General features: G+C 39.5%; 1 protein-coding gene and 1 long non-coding RNA gene across 10 annotated transcripts in view; both read right to left on the bottom strand.

The window, feature by feature from the left end:
• LOC310660671 overlaps positions 1-24384 on the bottom strand; it is a 365222-nt gene that overhangs the window by 93429 nt on the left and 247409 nt on the right. The gene's annotated exons all lie outside the window — the stretch shown is intronic.
• SNX13 (sorting nexin 13) overlaps positions 1-24384 on the bottom strand; it is a 66483-nt gene that overhangs the window by 5231 nt on the left and 36868 nt on the right. For 3 of the 9 annotated variants that reach the window (XM_083405352.1, XM_083405353.1, XM_083405356.1), the window contains exons 9-23: positions 23824-23907; positions 22830-22968; positions 21014-21102; positions 20080-20179; positions 19393-19586; positions 18623-18727; positions 17204-17336; positions 15777-15814; positions 14240-14309; positions 11816-11955; positions 10516-10623; positions 9102-9212; positions 5322-5483; positions 3447-3518; positions 1136-1281 (exon numbers count right to left, since the gene is read on the bottom strand). In XM_083405352.1, the coding sequence (XP_083261478.1) occupies positions 1136-1281; positions 3447-3518; positions 5322-5483; positions 9102-9212; positions 10516-10623; positions 11816-11955; positions 14240-14309; positions 15777-15814; positions 17204-17336; positions 18623-18727; positions 19393-19586; positions 20080-20179; positions 21014-21102; positions 22830-22968; positions 23824-23907 (1691 nt within the window). Of the gene's footprint in view, positions 1-1135; positions 1282-3446; positions 3519-5321; positions 6838-7197; positions 9213-10515; positions 10624-11815; positions 11989-14239; positions 14310-15776; positions 15815-17203; positions 17337-18622; positions 18728-19392; positions 19587-20079; positions 20180-21013; positions 21103-22829; positions 22969-23823; positions 23908-24384 lie in introns of all 9 variants that reach the window. The other 6 variants (XM_083405350.1, XM_083405351.1, XR_014503516.1 and 3 more) reach the window with 5 other exon arrangements.

The following is a 24384-nucleotide window of genomic DNA, read 5'->3' as shown; positions in this document are numbered from 1 at the left end:
TAATATATTGTATTCTTTAAAATCGAATGCAAGAAATAAAAGGGACAAATCTCATGCCCAACATTCATTGATACAGCAGCACCTGAAAGGGTTGGTAAGACCTGTATCTCTGCAACACATCTGCCAAATACATTTGTGGGGCTGTAAGGAAAGGAGAGCACACAATTTCTCTAAACAAATTTGCTGCTGTTTTAAATGCTTCTATACCTTCATGCAAAGGTGCCTACAGAAAGCTGAGCTTTAAGGGGCAGACTCCAGAACCTTCATTTCCCCCCTACATATTTCAGAAAAGTAATTATATTTAACATATTACTATCCAAAGAAAAGCTGGATAGTTGCAAAGGATACAGTACCAATTGCAACCTCTCAGGAATAGTCCTAAGAGACTGCTAAGGCTGTTTTGCATGACACGGTAAGCCAAACTTAGTAAGATTTGTTTTTGGCTACAGCTCATGGTTGGTGAGGAGAGAGCTTAGCCATGACTTCTGGTCTGGATGACACGCTAAGCCAATCTATGGCTTAATCTACCACAGGACAGCAATAAAAAGGGCAATGCAGAAGCACAACGACTGCAAGTTCCTCTCTGACCAATAGCCTGCACTAAGACATAGTTTCACTTACAGTGTCATGCAACCAGGGCGGCGACTAACTCAATGCCAAATATTAAGCTTCACAGCTGAGCAGGAAATTGATCCAAGGTGTTCACCACATAAATGCAGCATTCAGTCCATTACCCTACCCTATCTAAGATACATGAGAGTAGGGTGGAAAAGGAATTGTAATTTTACTAAGTAAATATTGGTAATCTCCCACAAAGGGATACTGGACCCAGGTGATATGCTCAAAAGCTGACCATGACTACCTGGGTCCAGTACGCCATCATGCAGAAGCACCCTTCAGGTGAGTCTAATGGATCTGTTTTATAAGATAGCTGGATAAGGAAACAAGACAGACAGCAAACACTGTCTGAAGGAGGAGGAGGAGGAGGAGTGAGAGAACCATTTATTGCGCCCCTACAAAAATTAAATCACATCACATTTTGCCTCCAAAATGAGTGCTTAAAAGACAAAAGTTTTTCACATGTACTTTACAGAATAAATAGGTTTTTTATAATTATAAAGAAGGAAGGCAGTACTTATTTATTGTATATCCATGCATTGCTCTAATAAGCTGCTGAAGCAAGTTTTTGATATTTCGTCGTAGCCATTGATTTCTCTCCTTTAGATCAAAGATTTCATCCATGAGTAGCAGCATTATTTTAAGAGGAACATTGTCCTCCACCTATAAAATGGGGTGAAAAGGTTATTACTTTTTGGCAAGTGAATGAATCTTCCTCATCTCAGTAATGCATATCAGAACTCTGAAGAGCTTGCTTTGTTCAAAAGTATGAAACTATTGGAACACTTCAGCTCAAGCAAATACACAAGGCTGGATCTAACACAGTCCTTCTTCAAATGAAAGGAGTCCTGCTCACGAAATTGGTTTGATCCAGCAGATGCTTCCACAAACACAAAGGGACAGTTTTCATGGAGTCTCCCTGCACCATCTCCTGCACTGTTCTTGAGGGTTCTCAAATCCAATGCAGCAGATTTTGGGAGAACAAGAGATCTCAGGATCCCATTGTAACCAATTCATGTTATAATTACATTAAGCACGAAAGCAATCTGGTATTTACATACTACAGATTCTATCCCCATAGATACCCTAGCATTGAACTTTTTGTGACATATTTTTCAAGGTTAATATCAAAACTTGGAATAGGACCCAGAGAGAGACTGGAAGACAAAGTAATGAAATAATGTGTTTATATCTGTCAGTCCTCATCAATAATTTGTCAACAAAGTATGCAAATCTAGCTCATAGGGCTTCATTTCAGATTCCTGTTTTTGAAAGTTATAGCCTAGGAACATTAAATCATATTTAGCAACACTTTTTTCTATGAAGGACAAACAGAAGAGATCAAAATCGAAAGGAAAAAGATGTTCTATGAACTACTGGCCCCTTGGAATTTTTGACTTTTTTTCAATGAACAGCATGTTACAAACTGAATTTGCATTATCAGTTTCAGAAATCTTTTGCCGCTCAGCATGGGACTTGTTGTTTGAAGAGAAACAAGTCAGAAGCACTCCCGAGTGTGTGGAATCAGCTGAGTGGCCCTTGGGATGCTGCACAGTGTCTTGGTAGCTCTTAATTTCAAACAAAACTTTGTGGATCACTGATACACCCACTGTGTATCTGAATATTACAAGCTGACTAACACATTCTTCTGTGACATGAAAACACTGAAAGATGCAAACCCAACCATAGTTAGCATTTTGGGAAAAATATTTTGCTTGTACAAGCACATGTAGAATCTTCACACTCCATTACTAGCATGATGCACCATAAATCGAAATCAGTAAAAGCAACGAAAGAGAACTGAATATAAGTTCTTTCTGTGATGATCAAAACAATGAAAACATAAAACATATAATGCTCCTAAAGAAGGGGGGATTTGCTAAAATCATAGCAGCAGACACTATTCAGATATATAGAGTGGAATGCTTTGATGTGGCAAGAAAAAGATGTGAAGTGTAGAACAGGTGCAGATTTATGACCATGACAAATCTGCATATAATCAGTGGTAATCTTATGGTCCTTCTGTCCTCATTAAAGATAAAAGATTTTTTTGAACTGATCTTCACATATTTAATCAGTGTTTCAACCAAATCAGAAATTCCCTAGTTTATGAGAACATCAGGAACCTAACCTTTTAATCTTCACCTTCATATTCTTACATACACTCACTTTGGAGCACTTAATAAGAAAGTCAACTACATCTATGACCAAAGAAGTTGTTTAATGTTTTGAGGTCATGGAACTATAACAAACTCTTATGAAAATGTAGTAAAGGAAGCTATCCATTTTTTTTATAGAACTGACACAGAATTTGTTGATCATTTGAATATTGTAGGAGTAGGGGGGGAAACATACATACATATGTAACACGTTTCATAATGAAGTTTTATCGGGATCCAAAGAACTATTCAAGTAGCTTTGCATGCCTGATGGGATTCAGGGTCACGTTCCTTTAACAGGAATCCCCCATGTGACATGGCAATCAGGCTTCAAAACTGAGTTTCCCTTTACATTTAAATAAGGCATGAAGGTTGCTGTCAAAGGGTGGTGGGAATCCCATGAAGCATGCTGCCTTTCAACTTGCCTATAGCTGTTCTTGGGACCTCAACTAGAGGACTTTACATATTTAGGCATATTTAGGCACCACTGATTCACAGTAATACCATGGGTAAACTCTAGTGTGCACACATGCACACTAGAGTGTGTGTGTGTGTGTGTGTGTGTGTGTGTGTGTGTGTGTGTATCAATCAGGCACATATAGACACACATGTATACATTTCATTTATAAGCAAAAGTGAGGTTAGTTTAAAAGCAACCATCAAACTCACATTGTCTTCAACTTGTGCTGCAACACGGCAGTGCTTAGGATCAACATATGTCTTCTGCATTAAAGGAGGATCCTAAATCCCAAAGAGAAATTATTGAAAGCAAAAAATAGTGATGAAAAAAATATCCTTTATAAAGCCATAGAATTCTGAAACTCAATTCAAAACCAATACTTTTATAAACTTTAGTTCATAAAATACTTTTAACTGCTTGGTATAAAATCTGCTAAGGCACAGCACTGCGGAAGTGCTTTAATAAAAATTCAAAAAAAGTATGGGACAAATTAAGCAGCATTAGGAGCATCTAACAGTCACATGACAAAAAGCCTAACTAGCCTGCATTCTCACACTTTTTCTTTGGGATTTGTTTGTATCAATTTATAAAATATAATGGAAAAATTAAGACTTGCTTTTGCTTAAATCTCATATAACATAAATAGTTTATGCTTCTAAAATGCCTTATTCCTAAAGGCATAAACTACTGCTTAATCTGCATTTTCAAATTTTACTTTAGTCCATTTTTAAAGAAAAGGTTCCAATATTGTTTATTACTATGCAGGTGCATTTTGTTAAAGGTTAGTAAGGCCCTACATTGCTGACCTTAAAACAGGGGTGGGGAAACCTGTGGCCTGTTGGAAATTGGCGAAGCTGTCTGAAACTAATGAGAATTTGAACCCAGCAGCTTCTGGAATGCCACAGGCTTCCCTGCCCCAGCTCTACAGCAATATTTATGCAATACAACAAAAAGGAGAAAAGGGGAAAGGGAGATAAAATACTCATCTTGCATGGTTTTATTTTAACTTTACACACTTGAAATATTCCGTTTTGGGAAAGATGCATTAATGTGTGACACAGCAGAAGTGTTGGGTTAGCAATGACAAGGCTAAATGGAATAAATATATTTTATTCAAGGGTGGGGAAGGGGACTGATGGAAAGCAAGGTCTGTGGGGGGGAAATGGGAGGAAAAATTGCTTCAGACATTTGTCTCCCCTCTCCAGCATCTCTGGTGTATGCACGGAGCTCTTGATGCACACATGATGCTTGATGCAAGCCAGAACATTCCCTAGCATGGAAACAGAGGACAGCCTCTGCTTAGGCAGAGCATCGTGTGAGCACTGAAGCACTGAAAAGCTCTGGGCTGCAGCCAGTAAGTGGGAATGTGGGGAGGAAAACTATGTTAAAATAAGCCTGGGTGTTCTGGTAACTTAGTAAGGGTTGCAAAGTTGGCAGTATTTGAGGAAAGTGCTGGAGCACAGACAGTGTTCTGAAATTAAGAACGGGAGTGTGCATTTTCAGTAGTGGCCCACCCTAAATTAACATCAGGGAGCTTTACATGTCTTTGAAACAAAACTACCCTATACAGTGATGTAACTGCATATTCAGGAGTATATCGGTAAGGCAAAAATGATTAAAAGAAATGACAGGGTGCACCATTCATGAAGAAGATGGCCCACGGTTGCCAAACACTCTGTTTAAGAGAATGTTTGGCAACTTAACAATCAAGCTTCTCAACTGATGGTAGCAGCTGTTTTAATCTACGTATCTGAACCCACAGACGTTTCACTCACTCTGCCCAATTTTACAGTGTTGGCTTGCAAGTATCTCTAAGCCATGGTTTAGCATTACGTGTATAAGGTGAAATGACCCCAAGCAAGATTTGGGCTTGCACAGGGTCCATGTGTCCAGAAGGACTTTGGCAGGATTATGTTCTTATGCACTGCTTCCTAGGTTATTTTTTTACATTCTTCCAAATAAAAAGAAAGGCAACACTTTTAAACATAACTGTTACCTCATACTTTGCCTAGTCTGATCATGTTTAAATGAGGCGGCTCAAAATGGAACCAAGTCTAATGTGCGTTACTTCAATGCATTCTTACCTTGAAAAATGATTGCTTTATGTCTTGTCCCAATCTTTCTGACATTTTGCCCATGTTGTCTGACATTTTAGTCATCCCCTCTGCGAAGCTGTCAGGGAAGGACTTGACAGCATTTGAAACATTTCTCATAGAGTTACGCAGTGGGTTTACAAATGTGTCCATCTGAAGAGGAAAACATTTACCACGATTGCATAAATCTATGAGGATATGACTCGTCATCCAATAATGTGTGTTGAAAACATCACACTGTTTTGGAGAGCAGTAATACAAAGCCATTGCTATGAAAAAATATTACTGTGTTAATTTCAGGCATCACTAAGGCTAATTTTGTAAAATACATGCCCTGACTTTGAAAATAATCAAAACTGAGAGAAATGTCATCCACAGACAGCAAGTTTCTTGGGCAAGGGATTTACTTTTGTAGCATTACTATGCAAAGTACCATGTTTACTGGTGCTGAATAATATTAATGGAATGGAAGCTAGAGAGCCCCTGCTCAAGCAGAAGACATCTCCACCCACACAGGGGGGAGGTCTCAGATTTTCCCTTCCAGTTGTATCCCCCCAACCCAAAGTTCATACTGTTCCAAAAAGTCCAAACACCCTTAAGAGCAGCTTTTTGGGGAGCTGCAACAAAAAAGATGAGAAAATAAAAGGGAGAGGAGAGAGAGAAAGAGCGAGAGAGTGCACACTAAATTAAAGTGTTCATCCATTGAAGTGTACACACCAGCTACTGGGGATAATAGACCCTTGCCCTTGAAGCAGAAAAATGTTATCCTGTGTGCATTTATTTGTTATTTTGAAAGAGTAAGATTGTGTGGAGTTAGTAAAAATCTATTAAGAATTTAAATGACGCCTACACATTCCAATTAACAAAGCACTGCTGCTGAAGATGGCAGCCGTATGTGGTCTTCCTCCACCTCTGTAATGCATCAAAGATCTAAAAAGAACTAATCTAAGTTTTAATACTACACATCAGCCAGCCCCATCAGCCTATAATATTGGGGGGGGGGGCGATAATTCTGTGACATCAAAACATAGATTATTTTCTACTATACAGGGAAATAATTTGAAATGGGCACATTGTTTCTGATAGTTCATAATGTGTGATTCTATATTACTAGTTTACTTCTATAATGTAATCTATACAGGTGTTCTAAGCATTATTATCCACACTCCTAGAGTATGTTCCCTGCCAAGCTAGAGTCCCTGTTTTGGTCCAGTAAAAAAAAAAAGTTTTTTTTTAAAAAAAAATGAGAACTATGTTATTTGCTGATTTCTGTTGTTTGCGTATATCTAAAATCCATTACAACTCCAAATATATATGGTAATGTGTTTCACCCAAGACTTCTAATGCAGTGGGCATGTTTCCAAAGTGGTCATGAGCTGTTTGTAAATCAACTGTTTGGGAGGAGGCAAGGACAAATGCCTGTGTCCAAGAGTTTTGCCAAGTGAGCAAATATAATTGATGGGACACCTGAGAACCTAGAAAAATGTAGCATCAAGCCTATTCACACCTCTAAAAGGTAAAGGCTAGTCGTGACCGACTCTAGGGTTGCGCGCTCATCTCGCTCAAGAGACCGGGAGCTGGCGCCGTCTGAAGACACTTCCGGGTCACATGGCCAGCGTGACGAAGCTGCAACTGGCAAGCCAGCACCAGTGCCGCACAAGGAAACGCCATTTACCTTCCCGCTATAAAGCGGTACCTATTTATCTACTTGCACTTAGGGGTGCTTTCGAAGTGCTAGGTGGGCAGGATCTGGGACCGAACGACGGGAGCTCACCCCGCCGCGGGGATTCGAACCACCGACCTTACGATCAGCAAGTCCTAGGCACTGAGGTTTTACCCACAGCACCACCCGTGTCCCTATTCACACCTCTAAAGCCAGCCAATTACAGCCTGCCGTGAAATTAGACCTCCCTTTCCAGATGGATGCTCTAGTATTCTCTGGAGCATTTGGATGATTGGCCAGGTATGGCTTTTCTTGCAACGAAACTCCACTGATAGCCTCAATTGTTGCGGCTGCCTCTAAAGACTGCTTGGAAGCTACAACTGGGGGGAAATATAGTTGCTAGATAGTCAATTGGTTCTAACATGAGAGAACAGAGAACAGTTAAAGAACAGTGTCAAAAGACAAATGAATTGATATTGATTTATATATAATTTTGTCTTTAACATTTTTATATGTAACAGTGTGTTTTTCTTTAGGTTATTTGTTGTTGCTTCATTTTTTTTGCACACCGCTTAGAAATATTTTTATATATTAAGTTGTATAGAAATTAAATAACCAATCTATCTATATTGGCTACTTATTTGTTTCTAGGCACAATTTTAAGTGCTGTTTCTGACCGTCAAAGCCCTAAGTAGTCTGGGACTGAAAAGAATGACATCTACCCCAATACCTTTTTCTGAGGACTTGGTCTGAGTGTTTCTGCTTCTTGAGGTGTTGACAGTGGCTAGAGAGAGGGGCTTTTTATGGCCTCTAATCTCTGGAATGTCCTAGGTTTGCTTGCCTGCCAGAAAATGGGTAGGAATGTTTTTTCCCCTTAGTTTTTATTAGAGTTTGATGCTTGTTGTTGCTACCCAACAAAATTTGCCTGGTTTTTTTTTAATCCATTAACATTTTGTTGTGGTTTTGTCAATATGTTTTTGTGTCCCTGTTGTATGTTAGCTATCTTAAGAATCCTTGTGGGATAAATGTAAAAATACATTACTTTCACTCCCTTACCATGTCCATATTGCTCTTGTGTAATATCTATAATGGAATTGCAATGCAGGATCATGCAAAATACAGAAACCTCTTTCAGATATAATTATGCATTTGGATTTAAAGCCCACCATCTTTTTAAGGCAGAAGCACTGCGATTCCTGAAGAGACAACATGGTCCTCAGTCCAGCCCTCAAGGGTTTCTGGGCAAAGGCTCTCTCTTTTTGGCCAAACAAGAAAACCACATATTTTAAAGTGGCATGCAAATGAGCTGATAGGAACTGTACAAACCATGGCACAATATGAATATGCACTAATTTAACTATTAAATTTAAGTTTTTCAAATGAAAAAGTTTAAGAACAACAAGGATTCAGTCTCCAGGAAGTTACAGAAGCTTGAATCATTTTAGACACATGTATTTTAGTTCAACCTCTACTTAAATTTAATTTTTTAGAATAGCACAGAAAGCTGTGCCTAATTTATAGAAAGGAATTGTGAGGGCAAAAGGGCTAAGTAAGCATGTAAAATCTGCAAGTTGATCTACTTCAAGCACATAAATGATCAACTTTGACAAAGTGCTGCATTTTAAAATTTGGTGCTTAGCTCCTTTTGCTCTTTGATGTGAAACAGCCTCAAAAACCAGTTTTAGAGGGAGACATGCATTCTCTCTTTTGAGCAGGTGGTTGGAGTCATGAAGCATGTGGTGCCTGGAATGGGCAGAGGATTTTAGGGTAAATAAAAGGGAAGGGATATTTACATCTTTCAACACTAGGTGCATCTCAGGCTTGATAGCAAACTTATAAACAATACAGAAACTTTTTGTATTACAACAATTCTCTTATGCAAGTTTGGCTTCTTTGCCAATAAATAAATGCTTCTGTTTCAAAAAACAACAACAACCCCTTATTTGCATACTGCGTTTTTACCATGTGCCCATTCATATATAAATCATGTAATACAAGCTAAACAACAAAGGGCATACAATATGAACAACAGATTATGTTGATTGTGCACAAGGTTGTAGGACGACAGCCATCACTGAGCCTTGCTAGACAACAGATAATATTCTTACCTTCCGAGCAATCTCTCCCTTTCCTTTACTGTATGCCTTGTTTTCCAAGAAGTCATACACACAGAGTATCAAAGCTGGATAACATTTCATCACTTCAGGAGTTAACAAAAGCTAAGAAGTAAAGGAGGCAGGTAATTTTGGAAGGTGAGCATTTTGGTTCTGAATGATAAAACACGTTACAGCAGAGCAGAAATAAGATGTTTTAAATGCTTTTGCATAGCTCCTGCTTCCTAAAAGGACTAGTAGTCCTTCTCCTAAGCAGAATTGGCCAGTTCAGTCCCTCCCCCAGTCAAAAAAACCCAAACCCTCTCATGATTGAAAGTACCTGTCAAATGTTATCAGTTTTGTCTGACATTTTGTGGGCTTTGTGCCCTCAGAACAAGCTAGTATGTCTGTACATTTATTCCAATTCCATCTAAAAATATAAAGGTGACAGGCAAACCATTACTCTCACATTTTAAAGGCATCTTCCATAAAAGCAACTGAAACTGTGCCTAAAAGTAGAATTGGCCCTGACCTCTATGGTGTCATGGGGTCACTGGATTGGGCTGCAACTCCACTTTGACCACCAGGCAGAACTAAAGACTCTTTGGGGAAGTGGGTGGCTCCCAATCAGTTTTATGGGCTCCCAAATAGTTTTATGGACTCGCCAAGCTCAAACACTCATCGGAGTTTCAGGTAGTAAGGAAATAAAAGATGCCCGCTTTCCCCTTAAATAACAGGGCATAGAACATGTAAGAAAAGGAAAAGGGACATTGCAGTCCATATTAGGGAGTGGCCCCACAGACCCCATGACGTCACAGAGACCTACACTTCAGGTCAGTACCAATTGTACTATCTTCTACTAGTATCTTTTTGTCTTTTAAGCAATCTTTCTTTGAAGGATAGTGAATGGAAAGGAAGTAAGATAAAAGGTCTCACAAAGTTATGAAGGAATTGTAGAAAGAGGGGGAAAATAGCTTGAGGAAATGTAAGAAAAACAGGAGCTTAAGGCGATGTGATGGCTTTGATCAAGCAGCAGCAAAAAAACTGAATGGGAGCCACCCACTTTCCCAGAATCTTTGCTCTTGCCTCGTGATCACAGTGGATTCAGAGCCCAATCCAGTGACACCTTGACACCAGTAGAAGATTATGACATGTTTCATACCATCAAAAAGAACTACTATGCCTGAAAACACTTTCAATTGTAACATATCAAGTTATCGTTCAGCCCGGACACTGAAGTCCAGCTCAGAGGGCCTTCTGGCGGTTCCTTCACTGTGAGAAGTGAAATTACAGGGAACCAGGCAGAGGGCCTGACTTTTAGAAAACATCTGAAGGCAGCCCTGAACTTTGCTGCAAATTTTCAAGAGATCAAATTAGGAAAAAAATTATTAAAGCACACATAATGAAAAATTTGAATATAACAGCATACCTGCAAATATGCATTTAAATCATTCTTCCTTTTTTCTAAGAAGTCTCTGTCCATGTTGTTGAATGTTTTTTTACCAGGAAGCTTTAACATACTTCCTAGATTTTCAAACTAGAAAAGAACCCATAATTTTTTATTTTAAATATATATCTAACCTCTACATCCAAACTGAATTACTATGCATTCATTTCATAAATACATCTCGGGTCCATTTCACATGCAACACTTCCAATCTATTTACTTTAAGAAATCAGGAAGAAGCTCCCTCACTCACCCCCAGAATTAACTGTGATGGGAAACATCTGGAATGTTATATCTGCACCAATGCTATGAATGTTTAACATTAACTGGACAAGTGAACAACTTGTTTTAGACTGTACCACTTCGGGCTAACAATGTGGGTTCATGCAACTGAATGCTCAACCATGCAGAATAAAGGACCATTAGTCTTATCCATTTATCTGTGTACACAAGATACCCTTTACATACAGGAAATGAAAATGTCAAGGATAGATTTAGCTTAGGTTTCTCCCTGACACATTCTTTTTCCATATGTGTGTGAGCATACAAGATACTTCTTTGCACAGTAATGTGATCCTAAATATCAATTCTGTAGTAGTATGAGAACCTAGGAAGCTGCCTGATACCAAGTCAAACCATTGGTCCATTTGGATCAAGGGTAGCCAATGTGATGCCCTCCAAATGTCTATACTACATCATCTTTGCCTACAGGCCATGCTGACTGAGGCTGATAGGAGTTGTAGTTCAAAACCTTTGGAGGGCAGCATGACTCTTAACTGGCAACAGCTCTAAAGCAGGCATGGCCAAACTTGGCCCTCCAGCTGTTTTGGGACTACAACTCCCATCATCCCTTGCTAACAGGACCAGTGGTCAGGGATGATGGGAACTGTAGTCCCAAAACAGCTGGAGGGCCAAGTTTGGCCATGCCTGCTCTAAAGGATTTCAGATGGGAGTCTTTCCCACCCACACCTGGAATTACTAAGGACAGAGAGACCGAAACATAAATTACCATTGAACTAAAAGCTCATTTAAATTAGCAATGCAGCTGAAGTTTGGAACGGGATTGTTTGGGATATTAACTTACTTTATTCTGAGGTCACTGCAAGCCAAACCATAACTTCTCCTAAGTTTGGACTTAGCTTATAGTTAGTTTATCCCAGCTCCAGTAGATTATCAGGAGCACAGACCGGCTAAGCTCACTGAACCTCTTTCATCACTAATTTAAATTAATTGAGGAAGCCACCTGCTCTTTCCACAAACACATTTTAACTGCAAATATTACCTGCTCAGTAATCCTCATGTGGAAGTCGTGGAAGTCACTGTAGCGACGATATGTTTTCCATACTTCGTCACCATTTGGGGTTCGACGACGAACACTGATAGCATATAGCGCGTATGTCTTGCCGTGGTCATTGCAAACTCCTGCCACAGTATATGGGTCATAATCAGCATAAACTAGCATTTTAAAACAAAAAATGAAGGAAGAAGAAAGGAACACAAAAGAAGAAGGCGAAAGGGCAGAAGAGACATGAAATGAAGAGATGTTGGAAATGACAAGGAAGTGGAGACAAAATGGGCATGCAAACTGAGGAAGAAAACAAACTGCCTTGCTCTGTGTATGAAATCATAGCATCCTATAATCAAGCGATACTTTAGCAAAATGTTCTTGTCTAGATCAGGGCAGTCCAACCGGAAACCTGGGGACTGCATGCAGCCTTCAAGGCCTTTTAGGGCAGCCCTTGACAACATTTGACACCCCTTTCAACCCTTGTGCTGCCTTCCCAAAGTTGGGTGAGCTAGGTGCTGAGCTATGGGAAGGAGGCGTGGTGGCTCTGAAAGGGTCCTAGAGTTCTCCATTCTCCTCCCCAAAGTCTAATTAGCACCTTCCCAGCTTTGGGAAGGAGGTGGGAGGGCTCTATTTGTACAATCAAATGCTGTATACCAGAGTAACAGTATATGATGCAGCTGCATACAAGTTATTTCATTCATTTCTGGCAGTGAAGTCACATAAGATTTATTGAATGGACACAGGCATACTAGTCTCAGGTCATTTGTTTCTTCTGACTCCTATGATGTACCTGGGCAGGTACCTGAAAAGGGGTACCAACAACAGGAGGTTGATCCCACTACTCCATTGTTGGTTTAGGTTGTATCTGTAGCTACTTAGGAACTGGATATGTCAAACTAACTGAAGCTGTATGTGGTAAATATATGAGATTTGAAAGCTAGAGAGCAACAACTGTCATATATAGAAAATAAACTTTTTGGGGGCAAGGGGAACACACACCAAATGAAGAATTCCTGACTCCCAGGATCACAGAAGTTTGTTGTCTCTGTAAAGCTGTCATATTCAGTGGTTATTACCAATAACAGAATATGAAGTGTAGTGATAGATGCTATCTTATTTTTAAAAGACATCTGAAGGCAGCCCTGCCAATAATGCTGTATTGTTTTTAACACTCGATTGGGAGCTGCCCAGAGTGGCTGGGGAAACTCAGCAAGATGGGTGGGGTATAAATAATAATAATTATTATTATTTAGCAACTATAGGCATCTTCCCACTTGTGTACAACCAGCACGAGTACCCCCGCTGACATGCCCACTGTTTTCAGTGCCAAAAAGGGGGGCAGAACAGGAGAATCCCCACTCGCAGCAGCCAGGAAGGGAATCCCCATGTAACTGGTGATTCCCCTGTAATATTAGGACATTTAACTTACAGGCATGTTTCAGTTTCAGTTTTTAGGCATATTTTCATTTCCAGCTCTTTTTATATTGGAATCCAACTTACTGCTAAGGCAATCGTTCCATCAATAATTTCTGCTTGTGAAATTTGTCCTTCCATGCACCTCTAAATCTGTTTGAGAGGTTCCTCCAAACTTCTGGAGCAGATCTGGGGGTGGGGGGCAGGAGTCCTACTGTGTGAGTGGACATCCTTGTTACTGGAATACCACCCATAGACTCAACACTTTAAAAAGAGTTTCAAATCACAACTGAAAAATTGGCTGCTAGTATTCATGCCTGGAATGAAAAGAGCTGTTCCCCCATCAGATAGATCTGAAGACCTCTTTATTGTTTAAGAAAAATATCTGAGTGTGCTATAGTAATACAAATGTTTGCTTAATGTAAATAGAAGGTGAATGTTAGATGTGAACAAATGAAATTATGGTGCAATACATGCAATTTAATGGTGACATTACATTAAATGAAAATGAAACAAACTCATTCTTATGTTGAATAGTCTAAGGCATTCATGGAATTTCAACACAACTAAATGACATTTTAATAATACAGGGGGGAAATCCAAAATTAGAATGGCTTAGGAGCCAAGGAACTCCAAATAATTCCATAACCCCCCAAAAACCTATAGGCTTGCCTGGAAAACTTCTTTGAAACTAAGGAAAGTTTCAAAAGGTTTGAATGAGTGGTGTGGCAGCTGCTCAAGAAAAAATAAGCTTTTAAAATTTATGGGGCTACATCAAGCCCCTTCATGAGTCTTAAGCAGTTCTTTGCTCCTGGGGTTTGTGAGTACCAATAACCACACCAAGCAAGCAGAGGTCATGAGGACAAAAAGGTTATGGCGGAAAGTAGTTAGGTTTAAAAGAGGGACATGACGGCAGAGTTAATCAAGGTTTATGAATAAAAGGAACACAACAGCCATGATAGTATGACCAAATATTGAAAGAGAAAGCATCACTACTGAACTCACCGGTATCTGAAATATATGCATGTAATTGTATTGACTCATCGGCAGGCACATTTGAAAGATCATCCAATGACTAGAAGAAGAATAGCAAGAATGACAAACTGCTTTGACAGACCAGGAGCCAATATTGTGCAGCATTTTATTTCTGAAAGCCTACAGTGGATGCCTCTACAACTTTGCAAGCAGTTCCATCAAAAATGGAAGTCAAACTCTATGATGGTCCTAGGCACCCAGTATTCAGATGTATATTTTCCCTGGATATGGATGTTCCACTTAGGTATCACAGCTACAAGTAGCCAATAGACCTATCCTTGAACAATTCCTTCTTAAGGTTGGTATCTAAATTGTATCTACACAATACTGAGAATAGGGTTTTCATTTGGAATGCTATCACTTGAGATTGTAGAGGGAAAACCATATTTCTGGATGCTTTCTAAGTAAAAACAGAATGTCCTCCAGGCAAGCTTGCCTGAAAGAAAGGTTACCATATCCTTCTCCTTGATATGTTAATAAACTAGCTTCAAAATAGATCACTAGAAATAAAAATAAAAAACCCCACCAATTAAGTCCCACCAGCATCAATTAAATTTGCTTCTCATTAATTAAATAAGTAAAGCTTTAATTACATAATCTCCCAATTAAACAATTACAGGTGTCCCCCACTTACATGGGGATTACATTCCAGGTCCCCGTGGGCATAGGTGAAATCACATAAAGTGGGGAGCAGCCCACTTTAATAGGGAGGGTGAATGGGGATGAGAGTGAGAGGATGAGGGAGAGGGAGGGGGAGAGAGGCAGATTCACCCGGGGCCACTGCCCAGCATGTCCCGAGCCTGCAAGCTTGCCTGCCTGCCTCTGTGTGAGCCAGTATGTGTGATAGCAGCAGACAGACGTGGAGGCTGAGGACTGAGAAGGGCGCCAAGCAGAACTGGTGCCAGGATGCGGGCACAGATGGGCAGCAGAGGTAGGGAGAAGGTGCCTCCTGCTCTGCTTCTAGTCAATCAATGACAGCAGTCCTGAGCAAGAGAAGGCCTGTTTATTTACTTATTTATTTTGCAGTGGCCTGCATAAACGCGGTCACGTATGTGTGGGATGTGGGAGTGTGTCTGTAGTTTGAAACGAGAATAGAAAATTCTACCAAAAATATGTTGCTACTTTTCCTGCAACTATCCTTATCTTTGGCAGAAGCCCATTGTAAATTTGTGTGGGTGAAACGTAAATTTGGGTGGGTGAAATTTTCCTGGCCCGGATAAAAGTTGTAGGAAAGCTTCAACTAATTTCTGTTAAGAGTCAGGAGCAGGGTCAGAAAAGGAGATGCCATAGGATGCAGTTGTCACAGCAATGATCTTTCTCTTATTGATATCCTCACTACTTTTTGTTACTGAATGACTGAAAGCACCGGTATGTTTTCCCCTGTCAGATAAAGAGCTGTTGACGGTGATAGTTATCTGGAAGATAGCATAAGGAAAGAGTCCTGTTCCCCCTACCCTACCCCACCCTGCCACTGCTGCCAACATTACAGTTGAAAAAACACACTTACCAAATTAATGCTGCCAGTAGGAGAACCATTGAATGATTCTGTCAAAATAAGAGACAGAACTGTATGTCAAAACATAAATGTTTAAGCAAGTTAACATGTGAAGTGTTACATATCAGGATTTCTTTCCGAGTAGAAAGTGTAAACTAAGATCTAATTACAAAACATTACTGATATCCACATAGCTTAACGTAACAATGAATTTTAGGTTAATCTGAAAGTTGCATGCATCACAGTATTCCTAATTAGATTAGAACAAATACAGTAAACTCTATTAGCAGGCATGCAAGTGTGGCCCTAATTTTAAAACTTAAAGGTATCACTAATCTATACCACTAGGTGGCAGCAAAGCACACTTGTTATTTGTCTACTACTAGCATATAATATTACCCTATTTGACACATTAATAAAATTAGGAGTGGTTATGGTAAAAAAATTAATGATTTCCACACAGGAGAAGTCTCAGGTTGCAGGTACACAACCTATCAGAGGAAGGCATATAAGCTGGAGGAGGGAAGGAGCCCCACAGCTACTGCAACTGTTCTGCAGGTTCTAGACCTATAGACAGCTGCCTAGAGGCTATAAGCATGTGATCATCAGAGCACTGTGGAACCTGCTGGAAATGCTTCTCTTGCCAATAGAGTTAACTATCAGATGTGTGTCTTCCTTATCTGGGATGGGCCACAACAATACAATACATGTTCATACAGCAGAACTTAATATGACAAAGCATGGGGGGAAGAAATTGTAGAATGACACTTGAGTGCTCTTTTATTGAGCAAGCTATAGACTTGAAAAGTTTGCAAGAAAGTTTCATATTCAGTTTACTAAGGGGCTGCTTGTAACATGTCATAATTACCAGGATGAAAGAGATTGGATAGAGATCATAATTATATTTTGTGATGTTTATATATTTCTCTTCCATACCATAAAGTGTATAGTTTATCCAAAGGAAACTGTTCTCTAGTCATGCACGATGCAAGCTCAATGCAGAATGACTGCACGTTTTTAAAGTCCTATGGGTATGGCACACAATTAACCCAACAGTGAAACTTCCTTCTGCTAAGGCATATCAGTGCCTGTCATCTTAAACACACACACACACATGCACACACGCACAATGTGGGCTCCCTTTTGGAAACTGGAACTGAGTAATCAGGTTGGGATTTAATGTACTTTGGTCTCATTTTACTGGACTTGCATATATCTTGGTTCTTAAATTGTTACTGGGCATACAGGATGAGACGGGACAAACATTTAAACAGATTTTAAAAACATCACACAGTAAATCTGATGCTGCAGTGATATCACAAATAAGCATAAAACATAACAATTAAAATCTATAATAAACTTTATTTTTATTTTATTTATTAAATCTGTATATAGCCCTTCATCCAAAGATCACAGGGTGGTTCACAACATAAACTTACCCCCTTCACCATCATCTGATCCTCTGAAGCTAGGGTCCTTTAGCATATCTAGCTCCGCAAGCATTCGGACGTAGAGGACATGCAGTCTGAATGAAGGATAGAAGCGTTCATCCCGGAGCATCATATCATATACCTTATGGAATGGAAAGTTCAGTATTACTCGCAATTATGGAATCAAGCAGATTAGACTTTCAAAGGTCTCCTAAATTGTGGCACAGCACCCAAGGAAGAATGGCAGGCCTTACCAGGTTGAACAACATTGCTTTCCCAATTATAAACCTGAGTATCTCAATTCAGAACACAGCTCGTCTTTAGGTGCCTTCGGCTCAAAAACTTCCCACCTCCCCTTCCCTTTCTCCTTCATAAGCACTGTAAAGCTTTTGCTTCCAATTTGTAGTGAATCCATTTCCCCTTTCGTCCACCAGGGGCCAGCAAGGTTTACCTCGCCTGGGCCGGTTCACTCCAGCAGAGGGCCGGATTGCACGTGTGCCCGTGATTTCCAGCATCTGTGTCTGCGCAGATGCGATTTTCAGCGTCCGCACATGTGTAGACAGAATTTCTGGCACCGCAGAAGCGAATTCCTGCGCTGCGCTGCACCGGTTTAGCACAGCACGCAGGGACACACTGAGCAGGCAGTTCAGTATGGGAGTGGACCGGGGGCTGGTTAAATGACCACGGTGGGCCACTTGTGGCCCATGGGCCTTAGGTTGCTTACCCCGGTCCAAACAATAGTTAATTAACTAATGAAGGTCTAAAGCAGTTAACTAATGAAGGTCTAAAGAAGGGCTTTCCAAACTTTTCATGTTGGTGACATACTTTTTAGACATGCATCATTTTGCGACACAGTAATTAAGGTTTACTAGCAAACCAGAGGTTAAACCAACCCCTTTCCAGCCCCGGGAGGAGCGTGGGGAGTGCTTGTGCAACACACCAACGTGTCATGACACAGTTTGGAAAGCTCTGGTCTAAAAACTGGGTCAATATTTAAACCAACCAACCAATTTCTCTGCCATGCTGTTAATAAAGCAGTGTTATTCACGCAAAATTGCCCCCAGAACAATTTTGCTGAGCTGCTGATGAATTTGTTGCTGTGCATTTTGGAACTGAGAAGCTGGGCATGCCCCAATTAAAGCTTAGTCCAGTTATGATCAAATTCAGAGCAAACTCAACATGGCACCCTAGTTAACTCTGAAAAAAAGGAAGCGAGAGAGAATTCATATGTGGGAGCACTCCATTTTTAAGAAGTTTGGTACTTTTACATCTGCCACAAGCCACAGAAAGCAAGCTATGAGTTGCATGTAATGGAAATGCTGCAATATTTCTGGGGTAACTTTGAATTTTCATTGAAAATCAACAAAATCAGTTATTAGCAACCAACTTCCACCAATACATATGAAAAGGAGAATTAGCATACTATACCTTTCTCTGAATCTCATCAAATATTTCAGGAGTTGGATCCTCATTATTCAGTTTCTCTGCTAGTTTTGCAACCAAGGTATCATCAATATTGACTCTTGGTGATGCCTGCCATAGAGAACTCAATAAATTTGTGCACCACTTGACCTTATTTTAATTTGTAAAAAAATAAAACTCAAATTTTTATTGCAGAGAGAAAAAATAAAGGTAAAGATAGACACCTAACAAGTAAAGACTGCAAAAATTATTTTCATCAAACCAAGATCACTAGTCAAGGGAGAAAGATATTGAGTTATAAATAGATTCTAGAAATGCTAGTCAGGACCTACTGTTTCCACCTCTGCTCATGGCAAGAGTGAAGCAAGGAAGAGTAGGGGATGGTGCCTATAGATGGCATTTAATGTAATGTGCTTCTTAAAATGTATCTGAAGAAAATATATTTCTTAAAATGTATCTAAAATGCATGTGTGTTAGTCTTGTAGAGACAAGAGAAATAAAAAAAAGGAACCAAACAAGACTTTGTCACATTCGGTCTGAATCCCCAAATTCAAATTGACTTGCTGAAAGCCAAACATAAAGAATAAAAATGAAGGACATTATTCTGTGTAAAAGGTAAAGACGGATCCTCTGTAGTTCAATTTTATTAAGTTCATCAGAGCCTCGGCATCTTCAAATATTGGACTGAGGTTCAGCAGCTTGATCTTAAGGTGCCTATGCAACTTTTAGAATACAGCTATCATATAGATTAATTTCCCTTTAAAACCCATTCTTACCTTCTCTGACAAATATTGATCATAAATTCCAACTGCAGCTGACTTTAATAGGCCTTTGGTTTCTGTAGTCTGATGCCTTCCATCTTTCTGAAGACTCAATAGCACTTCCAGCTGCTGCTGTGCTGTAACCCTGTATCCTTCTACGGTCATCCAGAAAAAGAGATGTGCTTGGCCGCCCATCTGCTGCATGTAATCTACAAATAATAATTCAGTCACATCTATTAGGATACAAATATCCTACCCAAATAATTTGCCCTGAAGAACTATGGTAGATAAAAAATTAAATTAGCAAAGTGGTGCTGATTTTGGATCAGAATAATTATAATCAAAATTATACGCTCAGCATATTTACTAACAAATTACTCTGAAGTTTGGTGTTTACATGCTGCTCCCTAAGTCCTATCTACTGCTTCCTTGCTGCTCTGGAAGGAATCATGCTACTTTAAAAATGGCAGAGTTGGCAATACATTGCAGCTCTTTAGCCTTGGAATTAAGTGAGCCATTCACATTAAAATTTTTTTGAAAAGGTTCTCCTCATTTGTGTTAGATAGTATGGACAGCAAGGTTTGGTACTGAAGTGGATGTGGCCAAAAATTAATTTCTCCTCTCTTTATAATTCATTTGTGCCTACTGCAGGCTATGATGGCATTTCATAGTTTTAAAAACACACAACTACTGTTCTCTTACCCATAAAAAATTGTAGTGCAACATTGTTAATAAGAATGGTGTCCAGAGGGACTGTGCAAAGTTTTCCGAAGTTTGCAGCCAGTTTCACAGTATCTATTTCCTGTATAAAGACCACATCATGTTAATAGGTTCCTAGATTAAAATCAATATACAATCACAACGTAAAACCATTTTAGTAGCATCATGCATGTTTTCTTCCCAAGAAAAAACTCTCTCTTTTGCCATAGCAACATTTCCAGTAATATGGAAAGTCTGCTGCCCACGAGGTCCTTCAGCTAATCGGGGTGGGGAACCTGCAACGCTCCATATTTTGTTGCAATCCAACTTCCATTATCCCTGGTCACTGGCCATACTGCCTGGGGCTGGTGGGAGCTGGAGTCAACAACATTTTGAGGGCCATAGGTATAATGGGCTTTGATACTAACTAGGCTTGGGGGGGGGGGGGGCTGGAAGGGACCACAGACGGCATCAGCAACCATCGCCTCTGCTCTCTTCCTCTGGCAAGAGCATCACATGAATGGAACTCCCATCATGTCAGTGTGGGGCAGAGGCAGGGGACCAGGAGAGGGGACCAGTGATGTTATAGATCACGGACATCCAACGTCCAAGAGACTGCAATCTACTTGCACACTTAAAATCTGGTAGTGATCTACCCCTGGGGGGTTTCAGGTCCAAAATATGAAAAGAAGTGCTCATCGAGAGATCACTAATGAGACAGCCTTGCTAAGAAAACTCTGTCTTCTGTTCTAGCAACCTAGAGGATGGGGCAAGGGGGCGGGGCCAGAGGAAGGAGCCAAAGATCGACCGTGACCTATGAAAACCTACTAGGGATCAACCAGTCGATCCCGATCAACCTGTTGGACATCCCTGTTATAGATTATACATATATACTTGGGTTGATTTTAACACATTCTAGCAGAGAAAACACACTTACTTTTCCTGACTGCAGCCTCAGTATTCTTGAATCACATACTTTCTTCACAAACAATAAGCTATTTATCTGATTTTTTATAGTGTTGATATCTGAAAACAAACACACTAAGAAGTAAGACTCAAAAAGATGGGAAGTATTTGGAGTATTACAATATAAGTATTGCTTAAAGCTGTCTGTACAGAAAAAAGATGACCAAGAGACAATGAAGCAGTGATTTCACAAACGGAGGAATATATTGATTATTATTTTTAAAGTCAAGGAAATTGTCATTGGTTTCACTAACTTAAATAAATACTAAAAATGCAAAGTGAGAGATATAACATCAAGCCACTCTTGCCTTTGGATTCCGTTTGCCAGCTTTTAGAAATATTTTTAGAAAGTGGTATCATAAACATTTTAAAACAAATGGCACAAAAATTAAATGAACATTAAAAACTCTTTCTTTGGTTTTTAAAATTAGGATACAAATGCAGGATTTAGGATACAAATGCAGTTCTGTAACTTTGTATGCACTTATATCTCGACTCAGGTACTCAGCCCCACAATCAAGGTTGCATGAATCATCTGATGCTGTGACAACTATGATTGCACAATATTTTCTACTGAGGTATAGAATTACTCCATCCTGGTTTTATTTTTACATATAGCGCTTACAGATGCAAATATACACTTTCATCCTACAGTCTATGCCTTATGAAATCTCACAAGCCAGGTCTAGGATGAACAGGATTTCTAATTCATGGTTTGGGGGCTAGTCCCTTGCCTAGTCCCTTTCCCTGTCCAATGCTAAGTAGAATAAGCTGGCCAAAATAAGTAAATATACAGAATACACATTGCAGAAATATGTGACTGTTTTGGAAAACAAAGTATATGAGCCATTACCAGTAATGGCCACTATTCTGAAATACTAAAAGTATATAGGTGAGATTTGCAAATTTTCAGGATAAACTTTTAAGTCACTAAGAACTAAAAACCAATCTGCAATAATACATTTTACACAAGAATGATAAACTTATTAAGTGCTTGAACCAGGCACAATCCAATTTAAACCAAGGGTCATTTGTATATTCATAATAGCCCCTTCTCAAGCCTCTTTCCTGAACTGCTTAAGTAACAAATTTTAAATGAGTCAATCTCTCAGTCTCGCACTAGAAATGTAGCTCTACTGTGCAGAATTATTGAGAGCCACAAATGGCAAGAATGAATAGATATAGCTTCTAGATAGACAAAAGTTCCAGACTTGGAAAACCATTATTCTGAAATTCCATCCCATCCCTCCGATTAGAAAAGCCACTATCTATCTTCTGTGGTCCATTTAAAAGTGGAGTCTTGGAACTGAGTGAGTAAGGTTCAAAAACCTGTTCATCTATGAACTTAATGCATAGCTTTCTGCAGATCACCAGCAACCTTAGTTACCCTATGGTAATACAAGTAGCCTACTGCATAGGTTGTTGCAGAGAAAACAAGGCAATGGTTTTAGGTAAATAAATGCTAACAAAGTGTCCTCATCATTTCTAGCATTGTAAGAATTAACTCAAACAAAAAAAGGTGCTTTTGCATTCCTTGTCTGTGCCTTCTAATCCAGTACACCTCTTAAAAGAACAAATGTTATCAAAAGTCACCCTATTTAGCTCAATGTTTGCCTAGCCATTCAAAAGGGGGGGGGGGGAGATTACATTTTATGAAAACACACTCGCAAATATGGTTTTTCCTCCATGCTTCAGCTCTCAAACTAAGAATTCTCAGTCCTTTACATATTTAAACCAAGTAGTATGTTATTGATGCTTTAATTTGCAATTGTAATTTAAATACTAACCATCTCCAGCTGTATCTAAAGATCGAAGATACTGTAGTTCTTCTGCTGCTTTATCCCTTACTGCTTCCAACTCCCCTACTTTGTCACTTACTTTAATAATGTTCATAAAGGCCTCATAGTTGCAAATTGAATCACGAATCTAATGAACATGGAAAAAGATAATACATGTTAATCTACTGTTTCTCAAGCAGGCTAGACTGATATATCAAGACATAGTTCCTTTCAATGCATTACAGTCCAACCTTCCTTTTTAAGTTCCCCTCAACTGGGTGTTTGTTAAATCTTCATATTGGACCTTCTAAGCAATAACCTTCGCAACCCAATCTTCACTCTACTGTTATTAACATCGAACAATTCTCCTAATTTCAAGCTATGTTCCACTCCTACTAATGCTGCTTCAAAAAATTAGGAAGTATTACCTTGAAAGAGATTAACAGCACTGGGTGTTTTTTTAAATGATTGCACTGTCAACTTCTACAATATATCTGTTGTTATTTAAGTATATTAAAAAGTGACAACATAATGGCTTGGGTCTCATCTCAATTTTAACCAGTTATGCTTAACTATGTTTTACAGGTGAACACACAGTATGATGCTGTATTGAGCAAAGATTGCAGCTGCAGCAACCCTGCTAATAGCTACATCATGGTTGAGATTAGCGTTAAGTCCAAACCTAGGCACATGGTTTGTCTTCCCCAGACAAACCATGTGAGGTAAATTAACAACAAACCCTAATTGTAAGTTGGGGAGTGGGGGTTGAGTGGGACAGCCTACAAGCCGGGGGTCAGATGCAAGCACTAAGCCCAACCATTGCTCAGCTCCTTGCAGTGTGCCAGGAATGGAGAAGCAAAGTGGGTGTATCTTCATCAAGCTTTGCAGGCAGCTTTAATTCCTAGTTTAGCTTAACTGTGCTTTGAAGTGACATGTTAACCAGCCCCATGTGCGTAGACAAACATTCTAAATACTAGATACTGTTCAAGTGTAAAAAGCTTACCATCCATATGAAATACTGATTAATATAATCAGGATCACTGAGCTGATTTATTAATGGAAGAAGAATTCCTCGAGCAAGGATTTCCTGAAAAATAAGGAACAATAAATTGGCCAGACCTCAACTAAAACAAAAACTAATGCAAAACAAGCCGAATAAAAAGAAAATAAAATTCTCTATCAACTTTTTCTAGAAAAAAATATTCCAGAAAGCCACTTTTTGAAGCCTTGTCAGCTTCAAAGAGCCAGATTCGTAAACCTATACTGTCATACCTTGGTTTTCAAATTTAATCCATTTGAAAACCAAGGTGCGGCTTCCAATTGGTTGCAGGAGTGTCCTGTGACCAATCGGAAGCTGCGCCGGACATTTGGCTTCTGGAAATCGTTTGAAAACTGGAAGAATCACTTCCGGTTTTCAATCGTTTGGGAGCCGAAACGTTCGAGTTCAAAGGTGTTTGGCTTCCGAGGTTCCACTGTACTTATATCCAAACTCAAACTGACACAAAAGCACCCAAATAGAGCAGGCCCATCTTCCCTTGATTCAGAGAATGCCAGTAAGGCCAAG

The sequence above is a fragment of the Podarcis tiliguerta genome, assembly GCF_965153285.1.
Source record: "Podarcis tiliguerta genome assembly, chromosome: 12".
In the NCBI taxonomy this organism is placed as follows: Eukaryota; Metazoa; Chordata; class Lepidosauria; order Squamata; family Lacertidae; genus Podarcis; species Podarcis tiliguerta.
Note: the sequence above shows the minus strand (reverse complement) of the source record. Positions and strands in the feature narration are given on the sequence as shown.